At 53.4% G+C, this 18,063-nt stretch overlaps 1 protein-coding gene across 1 annotated transcript in view; it reads right to left on the reverse strand.

Annotated features, from left to right (window-relative positions):
* CLPB (caseinolytic mitochondrial matrix peptidase chaperone subunit B) overlaps nt 1-18,063 on the reverse strand; it is a 144,881-nt gene that overhangs the window by 22,124 nt on the left and 104,694 nt on the right. Inside the window, exons 8-10 of the mRNA XM_038765061.1 lie at nt 17,806-17,920; nt 3,617-3,694; nt 2,360-2,415 (exon numbers count right to left, since the gene is read on the reverse strand). Of these exons, the coding sequence (XP_038620989.1) occupies nt 2,360-2,415; nt 3,617-3,694; nt 17,806-17,920 (249 nt within the window). The remainder of the gene's footprint in view (nt 1-2,359; nt 2,416-3,616; nt 3,695-17,805; nt 17,921-18,063) is intronic.

An 18,063-nucleotide genomic window follows, 5' to 3' on the forward strand; every position in this document is an offset into this window, starting at 1 on the left:
CACTCTCCCCACCTTCAAAACCCTCCGAAAATCACATTTCCTCTACGAGGCCTTTCCTGATTAAGCCCTCATTTTCCCATCTGCCCACCCCTCAGTGTCAACTATGCACTTGGCTGTGTACCCCTTAAGCACTTTGAGACTCACCCCTGCCCTACAGCACTTATGTAAATAGCCTTATAATCTATTATTTCCTCTCTCTGTAATTCACTTTAATATTTATCTCCCCCCTCTGGACTAAAAGCTCCTTGTGGGAAGGGATGGCATTTACCAACTCTGTTGTATTATATTTTCATTCATTCGATCGTATTTATTGAGCGCTTACTGTGTGCAGAGCACTGTACTAAGCGCTTTCACAAGGGCTTGGTAGAGTGCACTGTACACAGTAAGCGCTCAATAAATACCACTGGTGGGCCGATTAACACTACCATCTTCCCTGTTTCTTAAGTGTGTAACCATGGCATTATCCTTGACCCCTCCCACTCAACCTCAACATTCAGTCTGTTCCCCAAATTCTGTCAGTTTTTCCTCTCTAATATTTCCAGAATCAGTCATTTCCTCTCCATCCAAACACCCACTTACTTGGTCCGGTCACCTGTCACATCCCAGGTTGACCTCATCAGCCTCCTCACTGACCCCCCAGTCTCTCCCCCTCTCCAGTCCCGCATCATTTTTCTAAACAGGTCAATCTAATCCTTTCTCCCCACTCCTCAAAAATCTCCAACAGTGTGCCATTCCTCTCCTCAGCAAGCAGAAACTCCTGATTGTCGGCTTTAAGGCACTCAGTTCTCTCCCTTCCCTTTTTAAAAAATTTACAGGTATTTGTACCAGTATTTTTTCCTTATCCACTCCCTTCTCCCTCTACACCCCAGCTCACACACTTCACTCCTCTCCAGCCAACTTACTCACTGGGCCTTGTTCTCACCTCTCCCACCACACAGACTTCCCATGCCAATAGTCTGTTGTGTGACCTTGGGTAAGTCACTTCACTTTTCTGTGCTTCAGTCACCACATCTGCAAAATGGGGCTTGAGAATGTGAACTCTTGCTCATTCTTCCCCCTATTCTCCTCTGCTGTCCAGAACTCCCTCCCAATCAATAAATTGAGAAGCAGCGTGGCTCAGTGGAAAGAGCCCAGGCTTGGGAGTCAGAGGTCATGGGTTCCAATCCCGGCTCTGCCACTTATCTGCTGTGTGACTTTGGGCAAGTCACTTAACTTCTCTGTGTCTCAGTCACCTCACCTATAAAATGGGGATTAAAACTGTGAGCCCCATGTGGGACAACCTGATTACCCTGTATCTACCCCAGCACTGAGGACAGTGCTTGGCACATAGTAAGCGCTTAACAAATACCAACATTATTATAATTATTAATAAATGATTTATTGAGAGCCTACTATGTACAGAGCACTGTACTGAGCACCTGGGAGAGTACAATTTCACATCCACACAACACAGTTCTCCCCATCTTCAAAGGCTTTCTACAATCACATCTCCTTCAGGTGGCCTCCCCCGATTAATTTCTAATCTCCCATCTCGGTATTTCCGTAACTGCCACTTTACCATTAGGCTCCCTTGCTAGACTGTAAGCTCCTCAATGGCAGAGATCACACCTACTAATTCGACTGTATTCTCCAGTGCCCAGTGCACTGCACCACCCGTGGCAGACGCTCAATAAAATACTATTCATCAATCGATCGATCGGATTCATCGATCAGTTTCCAGCCCTGGGTCTCTCATTGAGATGGAGTACTTTGGTGCGTTTTTCCTCTCCCCGTCTACCCAGGAGGATCTCCGGCTTTTAGGGTCTGCCTGTGGGCTGGCACTGCCAGCAGGAACCCAGACTCTCCGGGGCCTGAGGTCTCAACTGGGGGTAAAAGCCAGGCTGCGGGTCCTCTGAGTGCAGGAGGGTAGGTGGGGAGGAGGGGTCCCTGCTGGGACGGTGGGGTGGCATCATGGAGAAGCACCGTGGCTCAGTGGAAAGAGCCCGGGCTTTGGAGTCAGAGGTCATGGGTTCAAATCCTGATTCCGCCAACTGTCAGCTGTGTGACTTTGGGCAAGTCACTTCACTTCTCTGGGCCTCATCTGTAAAATGGGGATTAAAACTGTGAGCCCCCCGTGGGACAACCTGATCACCTTGTAACCTCCCCAGCACTTAGAACAGTGCTTTGCACATAGTAATCGCTTAACAAATACCATCATTATTATTATTATAATGGCAATCTGTTGCTTCGCCAAGGGTGCAGAGTGAGGTGGCTCCTGCTGGGGATCTGCCGTGGGACGGCATCGAGGAGAATTGAGTGGAGGGTCCTGGGGCGGTGCGGGGATGGGGAAGCAGGGGTGTGGCCGGGTTGGGGGCTGTACCTTTTTGCCATCCTTGTGCATGTACTTGGCTGCCTGCTTGGCCAGCTCTGTTTTGCCTGGAAAAGGGAGGAGAGGCAGTGGTTATGGTGAGAACATTTGTGCTGTGTCGGGGTGCTGATTTTGGGGGTGAAGAGGATGCCTCACCACAGAGGGGCCAGCGGGGTGGGGTGGCAGCAGCAGCTGCAGGAACAGAACCTGCGGCATGCCCAAGGGGACCATGTTCCCGAGAACCAGTCGTGAGTGGCGCTTTTTCATTTATCGGCCGAGCGGCCCCTGGCAGAGCTCCGTTACTGCTCTGCTTCAGCAGACATTTCCCCCCCACCCCCCGCCACCAACATCAGCGCATCCTCAGCTTGCCGATTCCCAACTTCCTGGAGGCAGGACACTGGGCTGGGTGGGCAGAACTCTGGCCTGACTCTGGTGGCACTCCTATATCTCGTGCTGATGGACTCCTGTCATACCACAACTGCCCCTGTGAGAGTTGGGGGCCCGAAGGCAGGACGTGCGGGTGGAGGGAAGTCAGGCCTGGCCGGGGGTGGGGGGGGGCCAACGTGTCCGTCACTGTGTGTTGCTGGGGGTTGAGGATAGAAGGCCGATGTTGGGTGGTGCCTCCCAGGGGATGGGAACCTGAGGAAGCCTGGGGGTGGTCACAGTAACTGACCGCCACCAGTCCCGGCAGCTCCTCAACTCCCCTCTCTGACTCCCACAGCTCTGGGCCCTTCCTAGCCAGCAGGAGGCCAGGTTGGAGCTGGGCTGAAGTGCTCTCCATATTCTGCAACCCCATGCTCCAAAGGCAGCAGCCTTTTGGGGGACCCCCCCCGGCTGGAGGGACAACCAGTGGAAAAGGGTTTTGCCCTTTCAGCCGGGTGGCTGGTGAGAAGGGTCGCTGGCCGGAAACCCCAACTGTGGCAACTTCAAGCAGCTGGGGTCCAAACACTCACGTCACGCACGATCAACCGGGATCTGGTGATCCCAGGCCGTCGGCCTGCCCACCTCTACCCTCGGGGGCCGGGGTGGGGACTAACCCACTCCCATATTTTCTTTGCCAGAACGAGTTCAGGCCCAGCTCTGCCTGAGACCCTCAACCGGCGGGAAGTTGATCTGGTCCGGAGCCAACTTTCTCTCCGAGGACAGGCTCCTGCTGGGGGCCGAGTCGGCTGGCCTCGGAGAAGTCGGGGGGCTGCGACCGTCCCCGTTCCCGTGAGGGCGGAGAGGGCACCGGGCCGCCCTGAGCCGAGGGGCCGAGCCGCCCGTTACCTATTCCAGATGAGCCCAGGAAAAGAAAGACCAGCGGGTGCTCCTCATCGTACCAGCCGTTCTCCTTCCTCCGAATGGCTGGCTCCAGACGGGAAGACAAAACAAACAGAGAGGGGGAGGGGGGGCAGCCGATCAATCAATGACACAGAGGCAAGTATAATTATCACTAAGTATACAATATGTTTTACTGCTCTGTGCCTACCCAAAGTCCTCGCTGCCATTAGTGCTACCTAATTGGATTAGCCGCCAGGGCCCCCAGAGACACCTAATCAGGTTAGCATGGATTTGGAAAGCTGCCCGGAGCAGGTTTCGGATAAAGTTTTCCAGGATGTGCACTCAACGTTGCCAGGGAAACGGAGAGGAGGGTGGATGGTGAATGAACGCAGAAGTGGGAAGGGGATGGGGAGGGGGTTGGGAGTGGGGTGGGGGGGGGGGGAGAAGGGGACGGGGGACGGGACACGCACGAGAATTCCAGAGGCACGTTCGACCTCCGGCTTGTCAGCCTCGACCTTTGAGCCCACGGGTCTCTTCTAGAAGAGTTTGTTATACTTTCTTCTAGGCAGATGGAGGGAGGGGTGTTTGAATTCAAGGTCAGGGCCGCTCTGCTCTGTGCCCCACCCCTGTCTCTGAAAGTCTCGTTCAGATGCGGGGATAGGGACGATTCGGGGATGGTGCCGGGGAGGGCGGATGCGAGTCCAGCACCGGCTCCCAGCATCCGGCCCCATACACTGCGATGTAAGAGAGAAAGCCAGGTGAGGGGTCGGAGTTCAGAGCTGGCAAATGCCACAGTACAAGTAACGCTATTTGGGGACCCTCAATCAGGTGATCTGTCCGTCCGTCTGTCCATCCACTACAGAGGATCCACAGTGGTCGGATGAACGGCTTGGAGCATCCCACCCCCGACCTCTCGGCTAGGAGGCCTCTGTGCCAGGCCAGGTGGCATGGCCCAGTGGAAAGAATGGGGAAAGAGGAGTCTGGGGCCCTGGGTTCTAGTTCAGCTTCTGCCACAGGTCTGCTGAGTCTTCTTGGACAGGTCAGTTAACCTCTACGGGCCTCAGGTCCCCCCTATGTCCGGTGGGGACAGGACGGACAACGAGTCCCTTGTGGGATGAGGACCGTCCGATCCAATCATTTCGCCATCCACCCAAGTGCTTAGCATCCAGTCAGCACTTGATAAAATAATAATAATAACAATGGCATTAATTAAGCACTTACTACGTGCAAAGCATGTTTTAAGCGCTGGGGAGGCTACAAGGTGATCAGGTTGTCCCACGGGGGCTCATAGTCTTAATCCCCATTTTACAGATGAGGGAACAGAGGCACAGAGAAGTTAAGTGACTTGCCCAGAGTCACACAGCTGACAATTGGCAGAGCTGGGATTGGAACCCGTGACCTCTGACTCCAAAGCCGTGCTCTTTCCACTGAGCCACGCTGCTTCTCTACAAAAGCCACCACTATCTCCAATTTTCTCTCTAGTGACCCAGCCTGGGCTGCTCACCTCTGAATCTCTCCCAGCCCTCTGGTTCCACAGCCTCCTGTGGGCATGAATGCTAAGTCCCTGCTCCCAGCTGGGTGAACAGCTACTTCCTGTTGTTGGTTCCCCTCGGCACTAAAGCGATGCTCAGCTCCGCACAGCTTCGCCAGCCGGGGCACGTGAGGAGAATGGATAATGGTCAAATAAACCTAACTAGCGGCTGGGACCGGCTGAAAGCAAGATGGTGGGGAGAGAGGGAGGGGGAAGAGGTCGAGGAAAGGCTTTGGCCCCTTCACCAAGACCCAGGAGGCAACTGAGGCGGATGGAACCACGATCTGGAAAAGAGAGGTTCTTTACCGGTGGGGGCTTCTAGAGGATTGAGATTCATTCATTCATACACTGATTCCACCATATTTATTGAGCGCTTACTGTGTGCAGAGCACTGTACTAAGCTCTTGGGAGAGTACAATGTAACAATAAACATTGTGATGCTGCGCCTCGTGTGGGTAGGGAATGTGTCTGTTTTATATTGTATTCTTAGTACAGTGCTCAGCACAAAGTGCTTAATAAATAAAATTGACTAACAAAGTGAAAGACCATCAGCGTTGGCAGTGGGAACAAAGGGCTGTCTTTGTGTGCGCCTGCTGGAGGTGGGCCTAGGGGGTGTCCCACAGGGGCGTTTTCGACCCACACACATCCTTAGTGGGACTTTGCTTCTGGTGATGTCGCCTTTGGGCTTAAAGATTAATAATAATACTAATAATAATACTAATAATGTTGCTTCTTAATTGCTTATTATGTGCCTGGCACTGTACTAAGGGCTGGAAAGGATGCAAGCAAATCAGGTTGGACATAGTCCCCATCCCAAAAAAACTAATAATAACAATAATAATTGTGGTACTTGTTAAGTGCTTACTATGTAAGGCACTGTACAAAGTGTTGGGGCAGATACAAGCCAATCAGGTTGGGAACAGTCCCTGTCCCACCTGGGGCTCACACTCTCAATCCCCATTTTACAGATGAGGTAACCGAGGCACAGAGAAGTGAAGTGACTTCCCCAAGATCACACAGGAGAAAAGTGGCGGAGTCTGGATTAGAACCCAGGTCCTTCTGACTCTCAGACCTGTGATCCAGCCACTCTACCTGGCTTCAGTGGGCCCCCCCTTCTCCCGCCCTGCCCCCTGGCTCAGTGGAGCGGGCCCTGGGGTGCAACGATTCTCCATTTGTCCCGTCCACACCCTTCGTGGCTTGATCTCGTCCCTTTTCGGCCTGCTCCTTTCCAGACCGAGGAGTCCTAACCTAGGCACTCAGTCCTGTGCAGACTCAGTTGAGGGAAAGACCAAATCCCCTACTTCCCCAGCGCTCTGCCCAGCTTGGCAGAAATTTTCCTGGATGCCCTCTAGACTATAGGCTTGTGTGGGCAGAGAACATGTCTGCCAACTCTGTTATATTGTTCTAACCCAGGCACTTAGTACAGTGCTGTGCATTCACTAAGCACTCAATAAAATAAATGATTGATTGATTTATTGGAAGTACCATCACTGTCAATGCCATTTTCTTCTTGGGCAGCCCTGGGCTGGGCTCAGCCATAAACCACAGGGTTTTAATCCTGTCTGCCTCTTTTTTTATGGTGCTGGTTACACGCTTACTGTGTGTCTGGTTACATGCTTACTGTGTGTCAGACACTGTACTAAGCGGTGGGGAAGAACGAAGCCCTGGTATCCTCTTCTCTGCTATGTGGCCTTGGGAAAGTCCATTAACTTTTCTGGGTCTCAGTTTCCTTGTCCGTAAAATGGGGATTTAATATATGTTCTCCCTCCTGTTTAGAATGAGCCCCGTGTGGAACAGGAACTGTGTCTTACCTGAATATCTTGTATCTACTCCAGCACTTTAGTACAGTGCTTGGTACATAGCGAGCACTTAAAAAATACCACAATTATCATTAGTATTATCCAGGTAGAGGGGTGGATCGAGGGAGAATCTGAGAGCAATCCCCAACTCCTTGGACCCAGGAGAGGGGTCATGAGCCTGACTGTCTCTAAGGTTGCTGCTTGCAGTGGGGGAAGCATTATGGTCTGGGGTGCCACATCCTAGGTGGGTGACCGGCATTCCCCCTGATTTCCTGTGTTCAGATCCTGGGGGGCGGCCGGGAGATCCAGAAGCCCACTCCCCTATCGCCAGCAACCTCACAAATGTATTTCCAAGTCTCACGATCCTGACCATCAGGAAATTCTTCTCTTGGTCCAACCTAAATTCCACCTGCTGCGATTTAAGCCCGTTCCTTCCTGTTCTTGGTGAGCAAAGCATGAGAAGCAGTGTGCCCAATAGAAAAAGCAAAGGCCTGGTGGTCAGGGGACCCTGGGTTCTAATCCCAGCTCCGCCGTGTGACCGTGGGCAAGTCACTCAACTTCCTTAGGTATCAGTTTCCTCAACTGCAAAACGGAGATGCAATACCTGTTCTCCCTCCTCCTTAGACTGTGAGCCCCATGTGTAACCTGATCATCTTGTATCTACTCCAGTGCTCAGTACAGTGCCTGGCACACAGTAACCGCTTAACAGATACCACAATAATTATTATTGTTATTAATAACCCATCATCAACCTAGCTTAAGTGCCTACTGAGCACTGGGTACCACAGAAGCAAGGCAAGCATTCCCGGCCCTCAAGAAGCTACAATCTACTGGTGGAAGTGGGCAGATAGAAACAATGGGGTGTTGGAAGACACTCATTTGCCTGGCTTCACCCCCATTGGGAAGAGCAACCTAATTGGGTTGCCGGTACCCTGCTCAAAGCCCCAGCCTTGGTCCGGCCCTGACTACGGAGGAGGCAGTAATGGGGCTGGAGGCCGCCGGGCAAACTGGCATCCCTGGCGGGACCCGAGGGAGGGCAAAGCCTGAGTGTGAACCTGACTTGGGGAGGCTGGGGATTCTGCAGGGTGGAGCCGTCTGGGGTCTCGTTTGGAGTAGAGCGCCGCGGTAGAGGGATGTTTTCAATTCATTTGTGTGTGTGAACCTCGTCTCCCTCAGCAGCAGCTCTTTAAAAGAAAAGCCTCTCGGGCCACGTGACCCGGCCTCAGGGGAGAGCCCTCGGGGGGCTCCGGGTGGAGGAATGAGCCCGACTGGGCTCAGTGGGGCCTGGGAGGGCAAGTGGTCAAATTCAGCCTGGGCTGCGTGAAGCAGGCCGGAGAATTCCAGTCCATGGCACCTTCTAGGATAGAGGAGAGTGGACAGCTCCAGGCAGGCCGGGTGAAGGATGCGGAGAGAAGGAGGGAGCAAGAAAGCAGCAGGGCAGGACGTGGTTGGGGGGAAAGTTGTGGGGCAGAGGTCTGTCCCGCCTGGGGGCTTGGTGCCACCTGCTCCTGGCTGATGGGGGGGTGGTGGCTTGAGGGTTCAGGGCTTTTGGGACCTCAGGGCCCTGGCTGCTGGGCGGTTGGCAGAGGAGTCTGGATAGGGGACATCTACTCCGTGGATCTGCCGGGCTCCGGGGCTGCCCAGAGGATTGTTCCCTGTCTGAATCCCCCCAGGGACACCAGGCACACGGGGGGAAAGAAAAGGCGTTTTGGAAGCTGGAGGAAGGTAGTGGGGGTGGGGGTGGGGGGTGGGCCTTTGGCCGCCAAGGCTGGGGGGGGGGGCCCGTTTCCAGCTCTGCCTCCCAAGTCCTGCTTTATTTCCTCCATCTCGCGCGCTGTAACTGTGCGGCTGGGTCTCAGAGAGGCCCTTCAGCTGGGGATTGAACTGATAAATTCACTGTATTACTTTACACAAATCAATACCCTAGCAGTTATCAGGGGTTGATGTGACCAAAATTGGTTTCAGCCAATTTGTGAGTGTAATAAATGTCCATTTATCAAATCAATTCATTCCGCGGCGCTTCTCCAGTTGCCCACCGTCAGGGCACCGGGAGGTGCCCGGCCGGTGCCACCAACATCAGCTGCCTGCCTGCCCTATGTCCCAGCTCCACCCGGGAGCCTGGGAGCCCATGGGCAGGAGCCTAAGAGCCCACTCTTTTAGAATGTGAGCCCACTCTTTTAGACTGTGAGCCCACTGTTGGGTAGGGACCGTCTCTATATGTTGACAACTTGTACTTCCCAAGCGCTTAGTACAGTGCTCTGCACACAGTAAGCGCTCAATAAATACGATTGATTTATTGATTGATTGTTGCCAGCCCCAGATGGGTAGAGACCAGCCCTAGGGACGGCACACGAGGCTGCCATCAACCTGCATGGTGGCCTTTTGACCCATCATCGTTACCGATGGTATCTGTTATGACAACTTGACACCTGTCCACATGTTTTGTTTTGTTGTCTGTCTCCCCCTTCTAGACTGTGAGCCTGTTGTTGGGTAGAGAACGTCTCTAGATGTTGCCGACTTGTACTTCCCAAGTGCTCAGTATAGTGCTCTGCACATAGTAAGTGCTCAATAAATACAATTGAATGAGTGAATTTATTGAGCACTTACTAAGTGCAGAGCACTATACTAAGCACTTGGGAGAGCACAAGAGAGTTGGTAAACCCATTCTCTGCCCACAGTGAGTTTACATTCTAGAGGGGGACCCATCATCTCCTATCATCCGGGACTCAGGGTTGGATTGGCCCCTGGCCCAGGAGGGAGAGAGAGGGAGAGAGGGAAAGAGGGAGAGAGAGGGAGAGAGAGAGAGAGGGAAAGAGGGAGAGGAGAGAGAGAGAGAGAGACAGACAGACAGACAGAGGGAGAGAGATAAAGTCGCTTCTGCTCAATGCCCAGAAGACCCAGCTATCAGGAAGCGTGGGAGCGTACGGTCTGGGACTCCGAAAATACCCTCCCTCAAGAGTACCATGGCAACACCTCTTCCCCATGGCTGCTCTGGCCCCTCACCTCTAAATACTCTGTTCTATTAAGTGGGCCACACTGCCCTCCGCCTGGCTTGGTATCACCATCCAGTCCCGGTGTGCAGGGGCCGACTGTGGGCAGAGCTCCGTACTGGGTGTCTACTTTGGGCAGAGCTCTACATTAGTCACCTACTAGGGGCAGAGCTCTATACTGGGTACTTTGGGAAGATGAAAAAACATCAACCCTTGCCTCTGAGGAGCTAAAAGTCTAATGGGGGAGACAGACAGGCAGACAGACACAGGCTGACGAATATGCTCTAGTTAAGAATGTGAAGGCAAGGATAAATACTAAATATAAGAGCAATAGTAAGTCTGTTGTTGGGTAGGGACCGTCTCTATATGTTGCCGACTTATACTTCCCAAGCGCTTAGTACAGTGCTCTGCCCACAATAAGCGCTCAATAAATATGACTGAATGAATAAAAATTCTGTGGCTAGCATTTCAGCTGTGCCGAACCCACACTGTAGCCCTGGTTCAGGCGATGTAGTGAAGTGGGGGTTCAGCTCCCCAGCTGAAAGCTTTGGTGTGCGCCCATCCAACAAGGCCACGGAGAGGTCCCGGACCTCCTCCTCTGCCGAGGGCATCTAAGGGTGTCTTTTCCTGGGCTGATTGTAATGTGGCTCGAGTGCGTGCGATCTGGACACCACAGCCCAGCAGAGCTCCAGTGGGGCGGGGGCTTCACTGAAACCAGTGGGTCTGGAGAATTGAGATCGGGACAGAGCTGGAACAGCCAAAAGGGCCGGGGTTACCTTGTGGCTCAGCTGCCCAAACTCAGGGGTCCTGCAGACCAGCCCCCCAAAGCCCTCCTCCCAGGCACAATAATTCCCCAGTCCTCCACTGTTTTTAAAAAATGGCATTTGTTAAGTGCTTATTATGTAGCTATAAGCTAATTAGGTTGTGCACAGTCCAAATCCCACTGAGGCTCAGTTTCTTTATCCTCATTTCACAGATGAGGAGACTGAGTCATAGAGAAGGGAAGTGACCTGCTCAAGGCCACAGAGATGACAAGTGCTGGAGCCAGGATTCAGGTCCTTCTGACTCTTAGGCCTGTGTTCTATCCACTGGACCGTGCTGCTTCTTGCCTTTCTACACTTGCATGGATGGCCCAGCTGCCACTCATCTCTCTGACTGTAGGGTCAGCCGGGGCCTCAGTTTCCCCACCTTGGACTGAAACAACACTCCCTTTCTGCTTCCCTGCAGAAGGTGGTCTCTTCCCCTGCTGAGGGGGGCTGTCCTGGGTATGGCAGATTTTTAGAAACGGGACACAAGAGGCACATTGGCCATGGAATACCTGTGGCATAAGCGTTTACTATGTGCCAAGCACTACACTAAGGGCTGGGGTGGATACAAGATAATTGGGTCCACATGGGTGGCGAGGAGAAGCAGCGAGGCATAGTGGCGTAGTGGAGAGAGCCCGGGCCTGGGAGTTGGAAGGTCACGGGTACTAATCCTGGCTCAGCCACTGGTCTGCTGGGTGACCTTGGGCAAGTGACTTCACTTCTCTTGTGCGCCTCAGTTCCCTCATCTGTAAAATGGGGCTTGAGAATGTGAGCCCCATGTGGGAAAGGGACTGCGTCCAACCCGATTTGCTTGTATCTACCCCAGTGCTTAGTACAGTGCCTGGCAACATAGTAAGCGCTTTAGGAATACCATAATCATTACTATTATTTTTACATGGGGCTCACACACTAAGGAGGAAGGTGCCCAGGTACTGAATCCCCTTTTTGCAGATGAGAGAAATGAGGCACAGAAGTGAAGTCACTTGCCCAAGGTCACACAGCAGGTAAGTAGAGGAGCTCGGATTAGAACTTGGGTCCTCTGGTTCCCAGGCCTGTGCTTTTTCCACCAGACCAGGCTGCTTCCTTGATGTGCAGCAGTCAGAGGGGGCAATCCTCATGACAAAACTGGTTGCAACCGCAGAGGGTCCTGGGGAGAGGGGAAAGGCCCTCGGGCAGGAAGGATTTGACAATCAAATGGCTGGCGCCATGGCCCCACTGTTGGGTGGGGACTGTGTCTATATGTTGCCAACCTGTGCTTCCCAGGCACTTGGTACAGTGCTCTGCACACAGTAGGCGCTCAATAAGTACAATTGAATGAATGAATGAATGAATGATTGAGCGCTTACTGTGAGCGGAGCACTATCCTCATTCTCGCCCGTCCCGCCGTCGACCCCCGGCCCACATCCTCCCCCTGGCCCGGAATGCCCTCCCTCCGCACATCCGCCAAGCTAGCTCTCTTCCTCCCTTCAAAGCCCTACTGAGAGCTCACCTCCTCCAGGAGGCCTTCCCAGACTGAGCCCCCTCCTTCCTCTCCCTCCCCATCCCCCCGCCTTACCTCCTTCCCCCCCACAGCACCTGTCTATATGTATATATGTTTGTACGTATTTACTACTCTATTTTATTTGTACATATTTATTCTATTTATTTTGTTAACATGCTTTGTCTTGCTGTCTGTCTCCCCCATCTAGACTGTGAGCCCTCTGTTGAGTAGGGACCGTCTCTATGTGTTGCCGACTTGTGCTTCCCAAGCGCTTAGTACAGTGCTCTGCACACAGTAAGCGCTCAATAAATACGATTGAATGAATGAATGATTGAATGAATGAATGCAGGGTTGGGGGGAGAGGAGGAAAGGGAGGGCAATGAGCACTGCCAACGTCTGGCTGGGGGCGCGGGCGGGCGGGGAGCTGCCTCGGAGGCTGACCGCAGCCATGGCCTCTGCCTGTGCGCTCCCGCTGCTGGCTCGGAGCCCCACAGTGCCGTTGCCCGGCCCGACCGACCCAAGCCCTTCCCGGAGCGGTAACCTAAGGACTGGCCCTGGTGGCTCTGTGGCCGTCTCGAGGGCGGCTCGGGGCTCTTGGGGAGGCTGAGGAGCTTGGGAGTGGTGGAGGCTGGGGGAAGGCTTCGCTGGCCCCGGGCCGCCCAACAGCGACTCTAAGCAGGGCCTAGCGAGTAGAGCATGGGCCCGGGGCCCCAAGACCACTTGGGCTCTAACCCTAGCTCTGCCATGGTCTGCTGTGTGACCTTAGCCAAATCACTTAATCCCTCCGTCTCAGTCCCCTCATTTGTAAAATGAGGACTAAGACTGAGCACTCCATGTGGGACACGGCCGGTGTCCAACCCGACTAGCTCGTACCTCTCCCAGTACAAGGCGTAGTGGCTAGAGCAAGGGCCTGGGAAGCAGGAGGTCATGGTTTCTAATCCTGCTTCTGTCACCTGTCCGCTGCGTGGCCTTGGGCAAGTCACTTCACTTCTCTGTGCCTCAGTTCCCTCATCTGTAAAATGGGAATTAAGAGCGTGAACCCCACATTGGATGGGAACTGTGCCCAACCCGATTTGCTTGTATCCACTCCAGCGCTTAGTAGTACTAATTATGGTACTTGGTAAGCGCTTTCTATGTGCCGGGCACTGTTCAAAGCGCTGGGGTAGTTACAAGGTAGTTGGGTTGGACGCAGTCCCCATCCCACATAGGGCTCACACTCTTAATCCCCATTTTACAGAAGAGGTAACAGGCTCAGAGAAGTGAAGTGACTTCCCCAAGGTCACACAGTAGACATGTGGCAGAGCAGAGATTAGAACCCATGACCTTCTATCTCTCAGGCCCGTGCTCTATCCACTAAAGCCATGCTGTTTCAAGTACAGTAGCTGTGCAGTACCTAGTAAAGTGTCTAGCATATGGTTAGCACTTAACAAATACCACTTAAGAAAAAAAAAAGCAGGAGGACTCCCATAGGAAGAGGGGCTGGGGGTGAGGGCTGACTGCCCCTCTCCCCGACCCAGACCGTCAGGAGGTCCAAGCTGCCCAGGACCGGTGACTCCTCTTGGGCGGCCGAAGCCAGGTCTCTGCCGCAGAGCCTGAGGTTGAGGGAGGAGATCAGGGAGGGGAGTGGGCTAGAAGGCTTAGGAAGCAACCAGCCCTTGGGCCTGGTGACTCTGGGACCACCCAAGATGCGGGAGGATGCAGAAGTCTCATGGCCAACCGGCTCTGTCCAGGAAAGCAGGGTAGGCAGCTGTTGGGGCAGGTGGCTGCCCAAGGACCCAGCTCTTTGAAGTTGCCATATACCCATCCTCACCTCTGCATGGCCCTCCTGGAACACAGGATTGACTTTGGAAGAGAGAGAGAAAGAGACAGAGGGAGAGAGAAAGAGACAGAGGGAGAGACAGAGAGAGTGTGTGTTTGTGTTGGTGGAGGGAGCAGTAAGGAAGGTAGAAGCACTCACTGAAAACTTGTACTTCCCAAGCGCTTAGTACAGTGCTCTGCACACAGTAAGTGCTCAATAAATATGACTGAATGAATGCTTCTTGCCCAGGGGCTCTAGTCTGACAGCTGGCCTTGGGCAAGAGCCACTGTGTTTTATTTTTTTTCTTACGGTATTTGTTAAGCACCTACTTTGAGCCAGGCACTGTACCATGTGCTGGGTTAGATACAAGATAAACAGGTTGGACCCAATCCCTGTCCCACAGAGGGCTCACAGTCTTAATCCCCATTTTACAGATGAGGTAACAGGCACAGAGAAGTCAAGTGTCTCACCCTAGGTCACACAGCAGACAAGCGGTGGAGCCGGGATTAGAACCCAGGTCCTTCCGACCTCCAGGCCTGTGCTCTTGCCACTGGGCCATGCTGCTTCTCCCTGTTTCTCATTAGATGCTCTATCCCGGCCCAGGGGGAGTTAGTTGGGCATCAGCTTCCTTCCAGCCAACAGGGGACACTGGGTTTACGCCACTGATGGAGAAGCCCACGCGCAGGCCGGTGCTGCCACCTTGGCTGAGTCCACCTGCCTCTGAAATTGTCCTGTCTTACTCTCCGCTGCTGCCCCTGACTTCTCCCACCCAGGTGAAGCGGTTCTACCAGAATGGGCTATCGCTTTTGAGAATGCCCAGGATGGGGCAGGCAGTTTATTGACTCCCAAGTCCGCCAGTGTGGGGTACCCAGTGCCCAGTGGCCCTCCAAGAAGAAAAGGCAGCTGAAAAGAGTGGTGGCGGCTATCGATCCCTTCCATGGTGGACATAAGAGGCGGGGGTGGGGAGGGGGGTGGCTCCTAACAGTGGCCACGGTCTGTTCTTTCGCCTTCCCCTGGAAGATGGTGATGATGATGGTGGTGGAGACTTGGAAATCTCTTGACATATCTGTGGCACCCCGACTCTGCAAACATCTCAGCCTTGTCGTGCCTGGAAATCTCAACTGGCCAGAGGGGCTATCTGCCACTGGCCGCTGCCCTCCTTGGCTCTGCTGACTGCCCTGACATGCTCAGAGGATGGTTGAAGGGGATCGCCATTATCCAAGTGCCACTGCTTCTCTGTCTGGGCACAATGGCCCAGGTCTCCTGGCCCCACCCTCCACTATGCCCCTTCTAACAGTCTGAACAGATTCATTCATTCAATCGTACATATTGAGCGCTTACTGTGTGCAGAGCACTGTAGTAAGCACTTGGGAAGTACAAGTCGGCAACATATAGAGACAGTCCCTATCCAACAGATCTGCCCCATCGCTTCCTGGCACTGGGTGAATGTAGGAGCATTTATTCCTAAAGATGATAATGATATCATGGAGAAGCAGTGTGGCTCAGTGGAAAGAGCATGGGCTTTGGGGTCAGAGGTCATGGGTTTGAATCCTGACTCCGCCACATCTGCTGTGTGATCTCGGGCAAGTCACTTAACTTCTCTGTGCCTCAGTTACCTCATCTGTAAAATGGGGATTAAGACTGTGAGCCCCACGTGGGACAACCTGATCACCCTGTATCCTCCCCAGCGCTTAGAACAGTGCTTTGCACATAGTAAGCGCTTAACAAATGTCAATTATTATTATTATTATTATATGGAGATAATAATAACAATGATAATAATGATATTTAAATATTTACTACTACTACTAATAATGGCATTTATTAAGCACTTCCTATGTGCAAAGCACTATTCTAAGCACTGGGGAGGTTACAAGGTGATCAGGTTGTCCCACGGGGGGCTCACAGTCTTCATCTCCATTTTACAGGTGACATAACTGAGGCACAGAGAAGTGAAGTGACTTGCCCAAAGTCACACAGCTGACAAATGGCGGAGCCAGGATTTGAACCCATGACCGTTGACTTCAAAGTCCGTGCTCTTTCCACTGAGCCACGCTGCTTCTCATGCTGCTACTATTTGGAAAACACTGTACTACACGCTGGGGTAGGTACAAGATAGTGAGGTTGGACACTGTCTCTGTCCCACTTGGGGCACACAGTTTCAGGGAGAGAACAGATATTAAATTTCCATTTTACAGATGAGGAAACTGAGGCACAGAGACGTTGCCTGACTTGCTCCAGCTCACACAGCAAGTCAGGGCAAAACCAGAATTAGAGTCCAGGTCCCTTGGCCCTCAGGCCCATGCTCTTTGCATTAGGGCACGCTGCTTTTGAACAACAATCGAAGACACCCAAATCCAAGGAATTTGCCCCCATAGGAAGTTGTGTGGCCAAGAACACCAACCGGTTCCAAAGGGTTTTGGATCGATCCATAGACAAGCAGCCAATGCTGGGTCAGTAGAGAAACCGACTCAGGGCTCCTGCAAAATTCTTGGGGCTATGTCAGACACAAGCAAAGGTCTGGAACGGTCCCGGGCCCTCAGCAAGCGCTCAATAAACACACCTCGGACTGGCTTGAGAGGCTGGATGGACCCCGGGGCTGGCCCACAGAGGCACTGACCAGAATGGGATACGATCTGATGTCCTCACAGAATGAGTTGCAGGCCATAAATCCTGGTCTCTGACCTCCCAGCAGGGAGGCAGACACACAATTTTAGCCACAAATTGGCCCAAGGCCGCAAAGCGAAGTCTGAGACTTTTTTCTGGCCTTGGCAGCTGTTAGTGCACGCCCTTGCTGCCCTCTCTCTTCCTTCGCCATGCTCCCCAATTAGGGCTCCCAGTGGCACATCACAGGCCCGATGAGGGGTTGGGTGGGCAGACGCTCTGTCCTCAGGGGAGGGAAACCGATCTAATGGGGCCTCTTCTGGATAACAGCCCAGGCAGGGGAGTGCACCCTCTCCCCGGTTCAGATCCTGGAACAGACCACCCAGATAGCTTTCCTCGGCCTCCGTGGAGTTTGCTCCCATGCTACTGGCTTCTGAAATCTTTAGTTCCACTACCACATGATAGACAAGACTCTGTGGAGCAGCTATCCCTTCCTCTGAGGAACAAGGGAGGGAGAGAGATGGTCTCTACTCCGGAGCATGTTTTGTTCACCTGTTGGGTTTGGCCAGGAGAGAAGACCTCACCCCTCCAGCCATCCCTCCCTCCTGGATAATAATGTTGGAATTTGGTAAGCGTTTACTTTGTGCCGAGCACTGTTCTATGCGCTGCGGTAGGTACACGGTAATCAGGTTGTCCCACATGGGGCTCACAGTCTTAATCCCCGTTCTACAGATGAGGGAACTGAGACACAGAGAAATCAAGTGACTAGTCCAAAGTCACACAGCTGATCAAAGGCGGAGCCAGGATTAGAACCCATGACCTCTGACTCCTAAGTCCGTGCTCTTTCCACGCCATGCGGCTTCTCACGCGGGATGAATGTGGGGCCTTCCAGGAGAAGGGAAGGAAGAGTTTGGGGGAAACGGATGGATAGAAGGGGAAGCAGGAAATGCTGGGAAGTAGTGGGATTGGGTAGGTGACGCTGGTGATGCTCCTTGTCCCTGTCTCCTCTGGCATGTCTTGGTCCTCTCTCTCAAACCAGCTCCAGCCCTCCTCCTCCTCCAGGAAGCTCTTCTGGATCGGGCCTGCCCACTCTCAAATCCATCAGTCCATTCATACCCTATTCGTCCCCCTGCCCCAGGGGCAACGGGTTAGGCCTGGCCCGGCTCTCCACGCCGGGGGGCACCTACCTGCTCCCACGGTTGCTATGGCGCTCTCCTGGCCGATGATGTGCTCTTTCAGCCGCTGCTCCAGGGGGAACCGGCGCCGTTCCTCGGCTTCGCGCTTGTGCTGTTCCTCCTGGAACTGGACAAGAGAAACTGGGGTTAGGTGCTAGGAGGTCTCCGCCCCGGAAACCCAGCCCGAAAAAGCCAATACACTCAAGGGCACGGCACAAGAACAGCAAACTGCCACTTCCCATCCATTTCACCTTCGCTGGAGACTCTGGC

The sequence above is a fragment of the Tachyglossus aculeatus genome, chromosome 2 (assembly GCF_015852505.1).
Source record: "Tachyglossus aculeatus isolate mTacAcu1 chromosome 2, mTacAcu1.pri, whole genome shotgun sequence".
NCBI lineage: Eukaryota > Metazoa > Chordata > Mammalia > Monotremata > Tachyglossidae > Tachyglossus > Tachyglossus aculeatus.